The 17,793-nt window shown below is 41.6% G+C and overlaps 1 protein-coding gene and 1 long non-coding RNA gene across 2 annotated transcripts; both read left to right on the forward strand.

Annotated features, from left to right (window-relative positions):
• Nucleotides 1-2,263: 2,263 nt before the first annotated feature.
• Nucleotides 2,264-3,839, forward strand: LOC115921038. The gene is made up of 2 exons (XR_004062707.1): nt 2,264-2,293; nt 3,169-3,839. It is a non-coding gene; the product is annotated as an uncharacterized LOC115921038 (long non-coding RNA).
• Nucleotides 3,840-5,968: 2,129 nt separating this feature from the next.
• Nucleotides 5,969-10,012, forward strand: LOC105441390 (uncharacterized protein K02A2.6-like). Its single transcript, XM_011672462.1, has one exon. The coding sequence runs from the start codon at nt 5,969-5,971 to the stop codon at nt 10,010-10,012; it is 4,044 nt and encodes a 1,347-aa protein (XP_011670764.1).
• Nucleotides 10,013-17,793: the final 7,781 nt, after the last annotated feature.

A 17,793-nucleotide genomic window follows, 5' to 3' on the forward strand; every position in this document is an offset into this window, starting at 1 on the left:
AGCAGTGAAAGTTGAGAAGGTGCAAAGAAGAGCAACAAAGTTAATTCCCGAGATCAGACACCTATCCTATCAAGACAGACTTAAGAACCTCAAAATGTATTCACTGCAATACAGAAGGATAAGAGGCGACATGATTGAGGTCTACAAGCTGATGAACGGACTCGTAAACTCCGATCCTGCAGCCTTCTTCACATCTGCTCCTCATGAAGCTACAAGGGGACACCACCAGAAGCTGTATAAGCAAAGGAGCAACACAGTCCTAAGAAGAAACAGCTTCAGTCAGAGAGTAGTAGAATCCTGGAATAGTCTTCCTACATCTGTCATCTCCTCATCCTCAATCACTTCTTTCAAGATTAGATTGGACAAGCACTGGTCCTCTCAGCACCAAATGCTTCCATAAAATTTATTTGTGCGTCCACCCGCCATGCGAGCAAAAATAGTTAAGGTTCTTTTTCGAACGAAGCACCACTCAATGAAACGACCGGAAGTTTCAACAGGATCACCTCACACTTCCGTATACTGATGCTGATGCTGATATATGCATGCGCAGCGCATGCATCATTTTTTAGCGCAGCTTCACTTCAGCATATCGCCGATCATATAGCATATCAACCACTCTACATTTCAATACAATTTTTTCTAGAGTCTTACTCATATTGCTCCGATTGTCTCATTTTCGCTCGCGTGAACATTGCCAGCACAAACCACTGACTTCTGCCTCCTGAACGGATCATCGCCCATTCCATTAATTCACTATACGTTACGTACTATAAAGGCTGTATTGTCTGACCGTTCATGAATATTCATGTTTTTGCTAAACTCGGCAAAATGTTTGCTTTTACTAAATGGAAATATTACGGTGGGGGGTTGGATGAAATGGACATAATGAAATAGGCAGAAGTGATCTATGATAATTCATGCTTTTTATGTTTCGTGTGCTCGACCTATAACCTTCAAATCGCTTGGTAAACTGAGTCCAAAGTTAGACTTGTTTCACACGTGTATTATAGGCAATGACGAGCTTGCAACATATTTTGAAAAATTACGGTGGGTGAACTTTCAAAAGTCAATGAGACATGAGGGCTCCAATGAAAGAGCTAGTGATAACGTACGTCGGGGTGGATGTGCTTTTCGTTTAAACAAAAAATGAATTTTTAACGATTTTTAAAAAAAACGTCCATAGGCTAACATGTTAGGCTGCCGACTCAGATCATGCTCTGACGATAGGGGGCGTTGTGAAATGAGACTAACCGGAGCCATATGGTATGTTTGTACAAGAATATTTGAACAGCGTATTTGAAGAAAAGGTGGAAAAGATGCATATGGTAAGTATTCTGTGTTGTTTTCTGAATAAAAAGAAAATATATCAAATATCAAATATAAGGAGGCGGGCGGAAAAAAGGAAGCGGGCGGGGACGATCAACATGAAATCAATTTTACATGGCCTTATAGAAGGTTGACAAATGTTAGTTATAAGAAAAACAACCCCATACTTACCAGATGGTTATTTTCTATGACTAGACCTCTAGACCCTATGTCGTGGTTTTGGAAACCACTCGTTCATCCGATATCCGCATGCACAAGCTTGTTAAGCGCTACTATAGGCTAGCGTCTGTGGAGTGGCATGGTGGCCGGTGGGAAGAATTCAAGAAGGAAATTGTACTGTGCGGATCGGATCCGATCGAGCGAATGGTGGTTTCCTATCTGTTTCACGCAAGTGTCATTTCTGTCTAAACTACAGCCGTGGCAGCTTGGATGATGAAAATCAAGATTCTACGTCAATAGTGAGAACTTATTAGCTGAAAATATGACTGTGACATTGGGACCGTTACGCACCGAAATGCCACTATTTGTCTATGATGGCCACGGCCAACGCCCTATCGTGCGGGCGCGCGCGGTCTTACAATTACCTCATTGGGAATCCCAAAGACGTTTAAATATAATTACTAGACGGAAAGCAGCACGCGCGGAAACCATTACACGAATGGGATTAGGCTCCGCCTCTTTTGGATCATTTGAAGACAAAATAAGCACCCGAGGCGGCTTTTTGATTGGATATGAGCCTCATGAATAATGTATTTTATCGATAGTATCAAAAAATATATTAATTCATTTGACCTTTTTTCGTCACTTCACGGTTGTTTCATCGCAAAGCATGCCGGGACATAATTCTAGTCCATTTTCACCTTCGCCGTGATCAGCTGTCCTGTTGCAAACAACGGGATTCTTATCGAATCAACATCATAATCTTGTACATAGTCCGCTATTCTTCCAATCCAGTATCATTTGTACGGTAAGAAAACCAAAGTTTGTGGTTATTCATTTTTATGACTAATAAAGCTGATAATACGACGTAATGAGAGTGGGCCGAGATCCAACTTTAGTAAATGTGGGCCTAGTCCCGTATGTTCAAATGTGTGTGCATTTTAAGTAGACTGATTGTCTTTTAAGCTGCTTAAGTACACTCGTCTCGTGTTTTAGGTAGAAATGTACAGTAATATGAGATTTATGTCTCATGAAATATGAATAGACTTTCTAGATCCTATAATTTATAATGGAATAGGGTCTACTAGAATGGCCGACAGTTAGGCCTAGAAAGTGATTGCAATTAGAAATTATAAATGTAAGAAAGTAAAAGAGGCCATGAAAACGATAGATTTTCTCGATCTGGATCTGAATATAATAGTCTGATATCAATGAGCTCTACTTGAGGATCTACATGACGGGGGCATACGGAGGATTTTTTCGAGGGGGGGGGGGGTAAAATTTGAAAATCACGCAGTCAATTTCACAACGACTCGGCCAGCCGGTGAATAAGCCGGGGGTGGTAAGAGCACCTTTTTTTCCCCGAAAATATGAAATTTGGGAGACCGATATTTTGTTCAGTTGGTGGGGGGTAAGGTCACCTTTTTTTGGGTCACCCTTTAGCACAAAAAATGTTTAATTTATTTTTGTTATTAAAAAAGTGAGGGGGGGGGGTTTCCTCAAAAACACACACACACATAGTCTAAACAAAATTGGAGGAGAGGGGGGGGGGGGGGGGGTTCAACCCCCGAAACTCCCTCCCCCCTGCATACATGTCTGCTACATGATCTAGTGTTGAAGAAGTGATGAGGGTTCTTTGGTCACAAACTTAAATTTGATTTTCTTTTCCCTTTTATTTATCAGTTGCAGCATCATCGAACACTATGACCCATGAATCAGAAGATAACGTAGATGCTACGAGAGAGCTCATTTCACAATGGACAACAGAAGTGTTACGTGACTTTCTACAAGGAGGGGACTCAAGCTTGGAAATCGAGTACCGGTAGTCATTATTTTATGGGTGTTCTCTGCCTTGACTCTGGGGGTACTGTTCAGCCATCCGAGGTAGAGATAAACTGGACGATGGATGGAGGGGGGGGGGGGGGAGAAAGGCATGCAGACTGCAGAGCTGGTCGTCTACTATGTATAGAGACATTTGTGTGTACCTAGTAGATAAGGACCCTCCATCACTAGAGGGAAGAATGAGAGACTACAAAGAGGGAAAGGCATTTAGTTATTTTGCCAGTTTCTGGTTAGGGAGATATTTTTTTCATCTCGTGGGAGAAAGCTGTCTGTAATTCAAAATCATTTGATACTTGAATAAATTTAGTTCATTTTCTAGACTGTTTCATGTCAAACCGTTGATTCTACTTTCTTGTGAGTATAGTCAGAGAGATAGAGAAGTAACACGAGTAAAGAATGAAAAAGAAGCTAATGTTTGAACGAGGAGGAGAAAATGGAGATTACGTTGTTGCCCATAGAGTTGGAATAGTTGTTCTTACCACTTTTTATTAAATGATTGTGACCATTTGGTTTATTGTTTGTACATAAAGGTCATATGTTATAAGAACTGTATTGATCAATCTAAAGAGTCTTATAGATTGATTAATACAGTTTTGAGATGATGATGATGATTGTGATGATGAACGAGAAGGAGAAGAGGAGGAACATATCATGAGTTGATGGAGAAAAGATTGATAGAGGGGTTATCATTACAGAGAGAGAGAAAGAGAGATGGACTAACATGAGGAAGGGAGAGCAAGAATGGAGGCTATGACATAGGGGAAGAGATAGAAATCAAAATTATATTTATACTAACATTTACTAAATTAGAATAGTAAATTAGAAGATAAAGCTAAAGGAAAGAATGCAAACTAAAATTAAGCAAAGACCATCACAATATCGTTTACATTATAATATAAATTAAGTAAAGGTACATGGAAACGTGTACATTTGTAAAATTTAATCTCTTGTTCTCTTAGATCTTCCTCTTCACACCTAATTCTTGCTCTCCCTCCCCTCTCTGTCTCTTTCTCTCTCCTCTCTCCTTATTATCACTCTTTCTCTTTCATTAAGCGTCGACATCTCTCTCGATGCCTCTCTCTGTTTCTATGATTTTTCTCTCGTTAAATATTTAAAACATCAGGTCTGTCCGACCTTCCTCTCTTGAATAAATCATGAATAACTTCAACTCGGCGTCCTACATACAGTAATGATTGCTTAGTACTCATCTACAACCTTCTCTGTGTTGTTTTATTTTATTGATAAAATAAATATAACCATGAGATGAATACAAGTTAGATCAATATCAACAGGTTTAATGCAATGCATATAAGTTGACATCTTATGAAGAAGTAGTACCACCCCCGCCCCTCCCTCCAGGAACGGGAACGGAGGTACCGCATGCGTGTTCCCAAAATATCTGGCTCGTAACAAAGAAAAAGATCTGCCCGCATTGACTTTACACACTGGACTTTTGCTGAGAAGGGGGGGGGGGGGGGGGGGGTACCACCTTTAATGCAAACACATTTAAAGGGATCGGGTAACTTACTCTCAGATTCTGAAACAAAATCCTGGATTTAGCTCATGCTGCAATGATAAATTTAGGTCAGTCAGGAACTCAATGACTTTTACAATCCGATCGCCTGTCTGATTATCAAGATATTTACGATTGGAAATCGAAACCAAATTTTGTGTTTGCCAAACGGTTTTCATAACACTACAGTTTATTGGGAAAAACGAGTATGGTAAAAGGGGTCAAACAGAGATTTTTACTTTTTAGAGGCACTTCTTGATCATTTTGAAGCACAATTTTGTTAGGGCTTCAGTATTAATACACCATATCACAGACACTGGTAGCACGTAGGGCCATACGTCCATCTCGGTTTAAACATTGTTATACATTGTTAAACAATGCATTTTACAATACCTTTACAACACCATACACCATTTGCTGTCACATGGTTTGGAAATCACATTACAGATAATAATTCTACAACTGTGAGGTTTCACCTGTCGTCATTTGATACCCGAAGGAACACTTTTTTAGGGGCTAAATCTAATTTTTTCACAAGGCAAAATAACTATATGCCTTCCCCTCTTTGTAGTCTCTCATTATTTTTCCCTCTAGTGATGGAGGGTCCTTATCCAGTAGGTACATACAAACATAGTAGGCCAGTTCTGCATGCCTACCCCCACCCCCCCCCCCCAATCCATCCATTGTCCAATTCCTCACAGTGTCTACTGTAATATGTGATCTTATACATTGACTCAATGCTACATGCTATACACACATACACACAGTTAATGTACACTGTGGTGTATGGGCTCTTCTATACACAATATAACCAGTCATGCTGGATTGCAACTTCACTCTGATGTTTCTCTATGTGTCTTCATTGGAGTACTAACCATACAGCTAAACAACCCCACATTATATGGTGGCAGCGATATAGAACCTACTGGACAATATTTTTGAACTTTGCATCATTTTGGAGAGATTTTGGAGGCCATCTTACTGACACACTGTCATGGCATCAACAGGTGCTCCTTTCTACAGTCCCATGTGATGGTTTTACTGTAAGTAAAATGTGCATTGACATTTGCATTACTATTGGAGTTTGAGTAGCTGGTATGAACTATGAATGAATCATTTACACCCCGCATGAATTGGGAAGACCCCGACAGAGCCAATGCTATTAAGATTTTTCATCAGCAGTGTGACTTATACTTCTCAGTCAAGAATGTTGCGATTGGTAAGCAAGTGGATCATGTTCTTTTGTTCACTGGTGCCACGGGTATCAAGCTTTACAACTCGTGGGGTCTGGAAGGTGAGGATAAGAAGAATCCAACTGTCGTTTGGGAGAAGTTCGAGACACAACTGAGGCCAAGGGCAAATTTCCGTGTAGCTAGGCTATACCTTCAGAAATATGTGCAGAAGGAGAGGGAAAGTGCAGATGATTATATCTCGCGTCTGAAGCTGCAGGCATATGACTGTGAATTTCGTGATGACACTGAGCTCCAAGAACGCATCATTGAGCAGTTCATCACAGGCACTAGATATCCTGAGCTCCAGAAAGATCTTCTAGGGAAGAACAAGTCCCTCACTCTTAAACAGATGCTTGAGCTGAGTAGAACATTTGAAGCATCGCAGATGCACATGGCTCAACTAGCGCAAGTACAGACACATATTCAGCCTGCATCGATTGATGTAGTTCGTCGGAAGACTAACACTAGTAACAAGTGTCCTAATTGTGGTGGTAATCATGCTCGCAGTCCACGGGAAGCATGTCCGGCTTATGGCACCAAGTGTAACAGCTGTGGAAAGTTGAATCACTGGAGGAGTGTTTGTCGGTCTCCAGCTCCAAGTACACAGCGGTCTGGGAGATCTCCAGCTTCAAGTACCCAGAAGTGGAAGCAGAAAGCTAAATACGCTACGCCACATCGTGGAGGCAAGCAGGTGCAATCCATCCACAGCACCAGCAATATTGAGGCAGCAGCAGCGGTCCCACTACTGAATGACGCAGTGGATGTCCTGTCATTCAATCGAATTATTGTGTCAGGTATCAGTGCTGTAGAGGTGGATGACAGGGACGACCTAACAATAGCGTACGTGGAAGTCAGACGGGATGAGAGAACCATAATGAAACTGCGTTCGAAGGTTGACTCCGGTGCGGAGGGCAACACACTTCCTCTTCGGATGTTTCGTGGGATGTATCCTGGCCATCTCACTAAGGATGGAGTTCCTCACCCTCAATCAGTGCATAATTCAAGTGCACGGTTGTTCGCTTACAACGAAACACCAGTGATGCACTTCGGTTCCGTGAGGCTCCCCTGTCGTTTCAACAACTCAACTTGGCTTTATGCTACATTCTACATCGTTGAGTCCAGGGGTCCAGCGATTATCGGATGTGACACAGGCTTGAAACTGAAGCTGCTTACTCTACACACACGCATCAACGAGATCAAGCATTCAGCACAGATAAGCTCTACTGATGACCTAGTAAGGCAGTATCCAGACCAGTTTGACAAAATTGGCAACTTCCCAGGAGAATATCATATTGTTCTTGATCCAGACGTTCAGCCTGTTGTCCATGCTCCTAGACGGTGCCCAATCCACCTACGAGATGAACTGAAGCGTGAGTTTGATGACATGGAAGGTAATGGCGTGATCACTAAAGTCATTGAGCCTTCAGCATGGGTCAGCAGCATCGCTGTTTCAAGGAAGTCGAATGGCAAACTCCGTGTCTGCTTGGATCCCAAGGATCTCAACCGAGCTATTCGACGTTGCCATTATCGCACTATCACGACAGATGAGGTGATACACAAGCTATCAGGTGCTCGACACTTCAGCAAACTCGATGCCAAGAACGGTTATTGGTCTATCAAGCTCGACCATGACAGTTCACTTCTGACTACCTTCAACAGTCCCTTTGGACGGTACAGATATCTCAGGATGCCTTTTGGTCTAGCAATGTCTCAGGATGTATTCCAGCAGCGAATGGACGAAATCCTCGAAGGTTGCCCCGGCACAATAGGGATCGCTGACGATATTGTTGTGTTCGGCAAGAGTGAAGCAGAGCACGATCAGAATCTGCACCACCTCATGTCCAAAGCTGTGAAGTACGGTCTGCAGTTCAACAGTGGCAAGTGCAGCATCAAGGTCAACCAGATTTCCTTCTTCGGTATGATCTACGATGCAGATGGCGTCCATCCGGATCCTCACAAGGTCGAGGCAATCAAGTCAATGTCTCCACCTGAGAACAAGAGCCAGCTTCGTGAGTTCCTTGGTATGATAACCTACCTTAGCCCATTCATACCAAATCTTTCAGCCCAGACTGCAAGCCTACGTGGTCTTTTGAAGCAGGACGCTGAATTCCAATGGACTCCAACGCACCAGTCTGCCTTCAATGATTTACGTGACAAGGTATGTCACGATGCAACTCGGGCGTATTTCGATGTTAACAAGCCTACGGTACTGCAGGTAGATGCTTCTCTGCAGGGCTTGGGAGCGACTCTACTGCAGGATGAAAAGGGTATCGCGTTTGCATCAAAGGCCCTCAGTGATGCAGAGACGAGGTACGCCAACATAGAGCGAGAGCTGCTTGCAGTGGTCTTCGGCTGTGAACGATTCCACATCTTCCTGTACGGGAAAAGTTTCATAGTTGAGACGGACCACAAGCCCCTGGAGATGATCCAGCATAAGCACCTGGCAGCGGCTCCACCTAGACTCCAGCGTATGCTCCTTCGTCTACAGCCATACAAGCTGACAATTGTCTACAAGCCTGGTAAGGATGTACCAGTAGCTGACTGCCTATCCAGACGTCCTCTTGGTCCTCCAGAACACATCCACCTTGACCTGCAAATCAACTTTGTACAGTTTGCTCCAGACCGTTTGAGTCAGTTGAAGGAGGAAACAGCCAAGAATGCAGAGTTTGCAGCACTACAGACGGTGATTGTGAAAGGGTGGCCAGAGAAGAGACGTGAGCTACCACGGCAGCTGCAGAGATACTGGGCCTTTCGAGATCAACTTGCAGTTGAGGATGGACTGATCCTGAATGGTGAACGAATCCTTATTCCACACTCCATGAGGGAGTACATACTGAGCAAGCTTCACGAAGGTCATCAAGGTATCGAGAAGACACGACTTCGGGCTAAGGCTTCTGTGTACTGGGAATCAATCAATGACGATATCGAGGTCCTGGTGAAAGGCTGCTCAGTCTGCCAAGAGTACAAGCCCTCGCAGCCCCATGAGACTCTTCTCCAGCACGAGATACCCACACGATCCTGGCAAGTCTTAGGTACAGACTTATTTCACTTTGAAGGGAACAATTATCTCATCATTGCAGATTACTTCTCAAAGTTCCCTTTCATCCGGAAAATGCCTCAAGAGTGTACCAGTGCTGCAGTAGTCAATGCGACCCGTCAGGTGTTCGCAGAACAAGGAGTTCCAGAAAGAATCGTTAGCGACAACGGAAGACATTTTGACTCCTCAACATACAGAGACTTTGCTACACAGTGGGGATTCAGCCATGTTACATCCTCTCCCCACTACCCCAGGTCAAATGGCTTCATTGAGCGAATGATTCAAACTGTCAAGAATACGCTCAAGAAAGCTAAAGTGAGTGGTATCGACCCCAACATGGCTCTACTATGTATCCGTGCCACTCCAATTGACAGCCGCATACCAAGCCCAGCTGAGCTTCTTTACGGGAGGAAGATGAAGGACAACTTACCAACTCGAATCCGCAACAACTCCCCTGGTCGTGATGATGTTAACCATCGTATGCAGCTTCGACAGCAGAGCCAGAAGTATCATCACGACAAATCAGCCCATGACCTAGCACCACTCTCACCTGGGCAGCTTGTGAGAGTCCAAGACCAGACATCACGTCACTGGATAACAGCTACTGTTCGTGAGCAATGCCATGAGCCTAGGTCATATCTCGTCGAGACACCTAATGGAAGGGTGCTACGCAGAAACCGGCAACACCTCGCTGATATTGAGCCCAGGCGTATCCATCATGATGAGGAGGTAACCAAGACACCCGATCCTCATACACGCGAAGAGATGACGCTTGATCCAACGCCCGACATCAGAGGTTCTCCTGCCCCAACCCCTGCCCCAAACCCTGTCCCAATCCCCAACCACCAGCAGACCACCCGCAGTGGCCGGGTAATCAAGAAGCCAGAAAAATTGACTTATTGATAGGACTTCATCTTTGGATACTTCAAGTTTGGACATTATGGACTCAGTTTATTTTTCTGTAAGGGGGATGTAATATGTGATCTTATACATTGACTCAATGCTACATGCTATACACACATACACACAGTTAATGTACACTGTGGTGTATGGGCTCTTCTATACACAATATAACCAGTCATGCTGGATTGCAACTTCACTCTGATGTTTCTCTATGTGTCTTCATTGGAGTACTAACCATACAGCTAAACAACCCCACATTATATCGGATGGCTGAACATATCGGATGGCTGAACAGCTACCGCGTCAAGGCAGAGAACACCCATAAAATAATGACTACCGATACTCGATTTCCAAGCTTGAGTCCCCTCCTTGTAGAAAGTCACGTAACACTTCTGTTGTCCATTGTGAAATGAGCTCTCTCGTAACATCTACATGCACGTTATCTTCTGTTTCATCGGCCGTGTTCGATGATGCTGCAACTGATAAATATAAGGGAAAAGACAATCATATTAAGTTCGTGACCACAAGAATGATTGTAACAAAAGAATCCTTATCACTTCTTCAACACGTAGATGCTCAAGTTGAGCTCATCGATATCAGAATTTATATCCAGATCCAGATCGACAAATCTATCATTTTCATGGCCTCTTTTACTTTTTTACACTTAGAGTAAAGGAGCCCGTAATCGGCCAGCTCCCGTTTTCGGCCGATTGGTTGGATACAAGGTAAAATCACTCTAAAATACATCGCATAATAGCATAACACATATCCCACACATACCATACCATGCCAGTGTCACTGAAGAACCACATTTGCAATGGAAAATATATCCTAAAATATCACATTTTAGCGATGTAATCGCCCCTCCCGCTACCCAAATCTGAAAAATCGAGTATCTTACGCGTGTCTGTAAGAAATATGGGTACCATAAAATGAGCTTTATTTCAAGTATTTTTCAGATTTAAAGCCCGATTTCGTGCTAGTCGCAAGCTCAAAAGTATGTCATCGCATGTATTAAATCAATGCAGCCGCACACCGCGACGCACACACGATATCTCTATCTAATTCAGATTCCAACTTCCGATCACCGCTGTGCCCGTCTTCGGCCAGGCGAGCACCAGGGAGCTCCGGCGTGGGATACCTGCTCCGCCCGCTTGTGCTGTACATCAGCGCGGAAACGCACGGCGCGCGCGAGCGCTTCCTATTGACTTTGTACATGCGGCCGTAAACTGAAACGCTCGGCCGATAACGGGCTCCAAAACAGTGAAAATTGAAATGGATATTGTCATGGCAATTCGTGATTTTTTTTCTGGGATTCTTTTTTTGTGTAAATAATAATAATATTTGCTTCATGATTTGAACAAGAAATGATAATAAATAGGAAGTAAAGAGTCCTAAAAATAGGATTTTGTCTTAAGTGGCCGAAAACGGGCTACTTTACTCTAATTGCAATCACTATCTAAATGTCAGCCATTCTAGTAGACCCTATTCCATTATCAATTATAGGATCTAGAAAGTCTATTAATATTTCATGAGACATAAATCTCATATTACTGTACATTTCTACCTAAAACACGAGACGAGTGTACTTAAGCAGCTTAAAAGACAATCAGTCTACTTAAAATGCACACACATTTGAACATACGGGACTAGATCTAGGCCTACATTTACTAAAGTTGGATCTCGGCCCACTCTCTTACGTCGTATTATCAGCTTTATTAGTCATAAAAATGAATAACCACAAACTTTGGTTTTCTTACCGTACAAATGATACTGGATTGGAAGAAAATCACTGCAGAATAGCGGACTATGTACAAGATTATGATGTTGATTCGATAAGAATCCCGTTGTTTGCAACAGGACAGCTGATCACGGCGAAGGTGAAAATGGACTAGAATTATGTCCCGGCATGCTTTGCGATGAAACAACCGTGAAGGCACGTATTATGCAGATTATATGCATGTTAACCGAAACCCTAGCTAGCTGCATGCTGCACGCGGGAAATCCGACGCGAGGAAATGTAATTGTTTTAGAAATAGAAGTGTCTAGGCCTATATGGATGAACTTCTACCTTCTTTTTGCTAATTACATCTACATATGTAAGGTCCGTATCAATCACCAAACGTTTGATCGTTTAAATAGTTCGATCTGCTTGTATAATCCAGCAATATTTCATGCCTGGTTATCATAGTAAATCTTGTGCCTGTGCGGTTCCATGACACATGCTCCGCCGACGATTGCTCCGCCGACATTTACTCCGCAAAACGCGACAATTGCTCCGCGACATTTGCTCCGCGACATTTGCTCCGACGTCAAATGCTCCGCCGACAGGTGCTCCGCCGACAGTTGCTCCGCCGACAGTTGCTCCGCCGACAATTGCTCCGCCGACAGATGCTCCGCCGACAATTGCTCCTCCGACAATTGCTCCGCCGACAATTGCTCCGCCGTCAATTGCTCCGCAAAACGCGACAATTGCTCCGCCGACATTTGCTCCGCCGACATTTGCTCCGCCTGAAGCGACACTTGCTCCGCCGACATTTGCTCCGCCGACATTTGCTCCGCCGACATTTGCTCCGCCGTCAATTGCTCCGCCGACAATTGCTCCGCCTGAAGCGACAATTGCTCCGGTGACATATGCTCCGCCGACAATTGCTCCGACGACATTTGCTCCGCCGACAATTGCTCCGCCGACAATTGCTCCATCGACAATTGCTCCGCCGACAATTGCTCCGCCTGAAGCGACAATTGCTCCGGTGACATTTGCTCCGCCGACAATTGCTCCGCCGACAATTGCTCCATCGACAATTGCTCCGCCGACAATTGCTCCGCCTGAAGCGACAATTGCTCCGGTGACATTTGCTCCGCCGACAATTGCTCCGACGACATTTGCTCCGCATGAAGCGACACTTGCTCCGGTGACATTCGCTCCGACGACATTTGCTCCGCCCAAAAAGTGTCCCATTAAATACAAATGCTACTAGTACTACGACAAATGCTTCGCCGACAATATTTTTTTTTCACGGGTTGTTTTTGTTTGTTTCTTTTTTTCTTCATTTTTTGAATGCATTTCATGACATTATGTAAATGAAATGAAATGAATGAATGTTGATAATGTGGGAGGAAAAAGCAGTTGCCTAAAAGTCATTTCGAATATACTGAAATAACTTTCCATCTATCACTGTACGTCCCACATAATGTACACTAAACACTCATTACATGTCATGGGAAGTTTTTTTTTTTTTTTTAAAGTAGAGCAGCAAGCCACATTCCCCAATACGCGCATACCTCCTAGTTAATTTCAAACAGCTCATCAATATGTAAGACCTGAAATTACCTCAATGAAAGAAGACTAATAACATGAGAGGAAAGAAAAGAGCAAAAAATACAACCGTTTTTTGCTATTCCCCATAATGTTTGATTTAAAAAAATAAAAAAATAAAATTATAGCTCCTTACGCAAGTTCTCCGGCGAAAGATAATTACTCCGCTCAAAATCTGTTTCATGTATTACTCATTAGCTGATCCAAAGCTCAAGGCTATCTCTCTCTCTCTCTCTCTCTCTTTCTCTCTCTACCATGCTCCTCCTTTTCCTGTTTACACCGTTTTCTTGTCTTCTTTGCTCTTTTCTTTCCTCTCATGCTATTAGTCTTCTTTCATTTCCATCACTTCTTCTCTGCTCCCCCTCTCGAGTTCTATTTCTCTCGTGAAATTGAAACGTAAAGTAATACAATCATGTAGTCAGTGGCGTACCTGGGGTACTCCGTCAGGGGGGGCAAGCGACCGAAACAAACAAAAAAGGCGATGCTAATTTTCACTTCTGGCGAGCGAGCGAGCAAAAAAAAAATCTTTAAGTAACGTTTGGTATATAAACTGGTATTGTTGCAAGTTGGGGGTGGGAACATTCACTTGTTAGCGACGTTAATTTCATTTTTTTGCAAACGAGTGTAGCGAGCAAGAAAAAAATCACTTCTTTTTTTAATAATTGCCACTTAAACTTGGTTCAATTGTCCCATGCAGGGCGCGGGAACAATATTGTGTTTAGGGTGATTTTATACCCATTTTAGCTAGCGAGCGAAAATACATCTTTCTCTCAATGAATTGCTATATACAATTTGTTTCATTGTTGCAGGTAGGGGGCGGGCACAATCGTGTTTAAGGCAATGTCAATCCCATTTTGGCGGGCAGGCAACCCCCTACATTTCTCTTTTTAATGATATTGTAGCAGGTTAGTGGTGGGCACATAATTCCACGAGCTAGCGAGCGTAGCGAGCGAAAAAATCACATTTCTTTTATAGGGAAAATATGGTACATAAAACTTGGGTTCATTGTTCCATGTCAGGGACGTGATTATTAAAAGCGGTGTTATTTCTATTTTGGCGAGCGAGCAAAAAAAAATCACTTCTCTTTTATAGGGAAAATATGGTATATAAACTTTGGTTCATTGTTCCATGTCAGGGACGTGATTATTAAAAGCGGTGTTATTTCTATTTTGGCGAGCGAGCGTAGCGAGCGAGCAAAATTTTTGTAATGATAATTGGTTCATAAATTTCAGATTTTTTTGTTGCAGGGCAGGGCTTACACAATTATGTCTAAGGTGATGTTAATTCCGTTTTGGCGAGCACGAGCACACCAAAACTTCTTTGAATAACGTTTGGTACATAATTATTAACTGGTTGTTGCAGGTTGGGGCGGGCACGTTAGCGGTGTCAATTCCATTTTGGCGAGCGAGCATAGCGAGCAAGCAAAAAAAAAAAAAATTATCTTTTAATAGAAATTAATAAATAAACTTGTTTTTATTGGTGCAGGTCAGTATGGACGCGTTTAACGCGATTCAATTCCTTTTTGGCGGGAGGGCGAAAAAAATCTTCCATTTTTAATGATATTGTTGCAGGTCAAGGGTGGGCACAATTGTTTCCAAAGCAATGTCTATTCATTTTATTCGCGAGCTAGTGTAGCGAGCGAGAAAATGAATTAGTCTCTTTTAGTAACATTTGGTACATATATTGTGTGTTATTGTTGCCATGGTTGCAGGTCGGGGCCCGTCGGGGCAGGCACAGTTGTATTCTAGGCAATACTAATCCTTTTCTTTTTTCAGGGGGACGAGCAAGTGAAAACATTTAATACAAAATAGGCTAGCAAGCAGTTCGCGCCAGCGAAGAGTTTCAAATTTGTTATATCACTTATATTTTCCTATTTTCATTTGTTTTAATTTTTCAGGGCCGTATGCGGAATATTTTTCTGGTGGGGGAGGGGGAAAGATGCGTTAAAAGTTTTCGAAGAATCTCAAAAGCAAAAGGAGTGAAGGGAGTTCGAGCGACCGAACTGGTCATGAGGGTACTTTTGCATTTTCAAAAGTAGAATTGAAGGATTTGGTATAGGCCTACACTACATTTTCAGGAAAAAAAAATGTACGTTTTCAAAATATCTGGGGTCAACTGCCCCCCCCCCCCCCCGGTGCGTACGGCCATGGTCTTTTTTTTTAAAAAAATCCCCATTTTTATTCCTTTCCTTTTCCCTTTTTCTTCCTTTTCTCTTCTTCTTCCTTTTTTCTTTCCTTTTTTTTTTTCCTTTTTTCTCTTTCTTTCCTTTTTTCTTCCCTTTTTTCTTCCCTTTTCCTTTTTTCTTTTTCTTTCCTTTTCCTTTCTTTTCTTTTCTTTCCTCTTTTTCTTTTTTTTCCCCTGGAGCCCGTCAGGGGGGGCACTCTGCCCCCCCCCTGCCCCCCCATAGGTACGCCAGTGCATGTAGTACATTCTTGTTTAGAATAATATTTTCAATAATATCCAGTCCATTTTCTAAAGGTTTCTTTCCTTTAGTTAAGTGTATGTAGCTTTAATATATATATGTTAGTGTGCAAAACACTCCGTTTCATTCGAGTACTTTGTTTTCACTAAATAATTTAAGGGACTCACGAAGCCACCGGAAGAAGAGCAATTGGCTTATCATGAAGAACTAACATCAAACTGCAACAAAATGATTTGTATAAATGTGAATAAGCAGAAAGGCTGCCATCTCATTTTCCCGTCTGAATGGGTTCTCTTCCTTACGTATATAAGTGCCCTTATTTTCTAAACTTTTTTTTTTATATTTGTGTGTTTATTAAATTTTCAATCATATAACAATTACATATTTACAAGTCATTGGTAATAATTAGACAAACAAAAAAACCAATTTGTATAAGAACAACTAACAATAATGAAAGGACAGGAAAGTTATAAAAAAAAACATTATAGTAAAAAAAAATACACTGTACACATATAAATCATAGTTTGAACTCCAGTGCATAAAGGGGAGTGAGGGGGCACAGGAATAAAAGTTAAATCAACATGAGTATCATAAGTCAAATCGCCATTTCTTAAAATGCGAAACAAGCTTGTTCCTTTTTTTCGCTGAGAAATATTCAATATCTTTTTGTTTCTTTATAAAACTCTTAAAAAGATCAACACTTGGTAAATCCCCCTTACTTATTTTCTAAACTTCCATGATGACCTATTACATTGTATAATGCTTTACCTAGTAGATTGATTGATTGATTTTTATTCGACAAGCTTCCAACATACAACAATATACAATAATAACAGATCAAAAAAAGTCAGCTTGAACAGGATAACCCACGAAAGCTCGGGAGCTTATTTCCAGTGGGGTCCCTTATACAGACATGTATAAAATTAATAAGTTAAAATAGTAATATTTACAGACAGATAAGAAAATTAAAAGAACTACTTATTAAAGATAATAATAACAACATTTAAACTGATGATAGAAATGATATTAAGTACAAGAAGAAAAAGAAGAAGGAGAAGAAGAAAAAGAGGAGAAGGAAGAAGAGGAAAATAATGATGAATTTGTAGAAATTCTATAACGTACAAAAACATAAGTATATACAACATGAAAAAGTATGAACCGACAGAAGAATAAAAATTTCAATCATATAACATGTCATTCACTTCTCTTCTCTGACTGTCAAGTATTAGGTATTCCTTTAATTTCCTCTTAAAATGATCATAGTTTCCTATTTCTTTTACACCATTGGGAAGGGAATTCCAATGTTTTATGGCATTGTAATAAAACGAATTTCCAATACTACCTACTCTTTCAGGTAAGTTAAAGTTGAATCGTCTATTTCTTGTATTATAATCATGTACGTCAGTAACAAGATCGAAGTTGGATCGAATATAATGATTCGACCTAGTATGGTATATTTTATGCACATGATGCAATACGAGTTGTTTTGATCTTTGGTCGACTTCAAGAAAACCAGCTTTAGAAAGTTCGCTGTAGCCAACATGAGTTCTTGGACCAGAACAGTTGATAAATCTCACCATTTTGTTCTGTATAATCTTCAACTTCTTTTGATCTGACTTGTTTATGTTACTATACCATGCAGGGTTAGCATAGTCAAATAAACATTGAATAAGAGCAAAACAGAGTGTACGTCTTGCTTTTAAATCCATACAACTTTGATATCTGTACAAAAATTTCAGACGAGAATTTGCTTTTTTTACAACTGATTCTACTAAAGATGAAAATGAAATTGCGCTAGCCAACTCAATGCCTAAATACTTCACAGACTCTTTTCTCTTGATTGCTTGATTATTGTGTGTCACTTTGAATTCAAATGACTTTTTAGAACTACTTTTAGAACAAAATAAAATGCTTTCTGTTTTTCCCAAGTGTAAAGAAAGCTTATTATCAGTCATCCAATCGACACACGTAGACAGCTGTTCACTGAGCTTTTCCTCAATATATTTAGGATCAGGATTTGAATAGAGTAGTACGCTGTCA

This window comes from Strongylocentrotus purpuratus, unplaced genomic scaffold (genome assembly GCF_000002235.5).
Source record: "Strongylocentrotus purpuratus isolate Spur 01 unplaced genomic scaffold, Spur_5.0 spur5_scaffold_1, whole genome shotgun sequence".
NCBI classification, from domain to species: Eukaryota; Metazoa; Echinodermata; class Echinoidea; order Camarodonta; family Strongylocentrotidae; genus Strongylocentrotus; species Strongylocentrotus purpuratus.

What these genes read in the sequence shown, in the direction of transcription:
- LOC105441390 (XM_011672462.1), top strand. Translation starts at nt 5,969, where the DNA reads ATGAATTGGGAAGACCCCGACAGAGCCAATGCTATTAAGATTTTTCAT.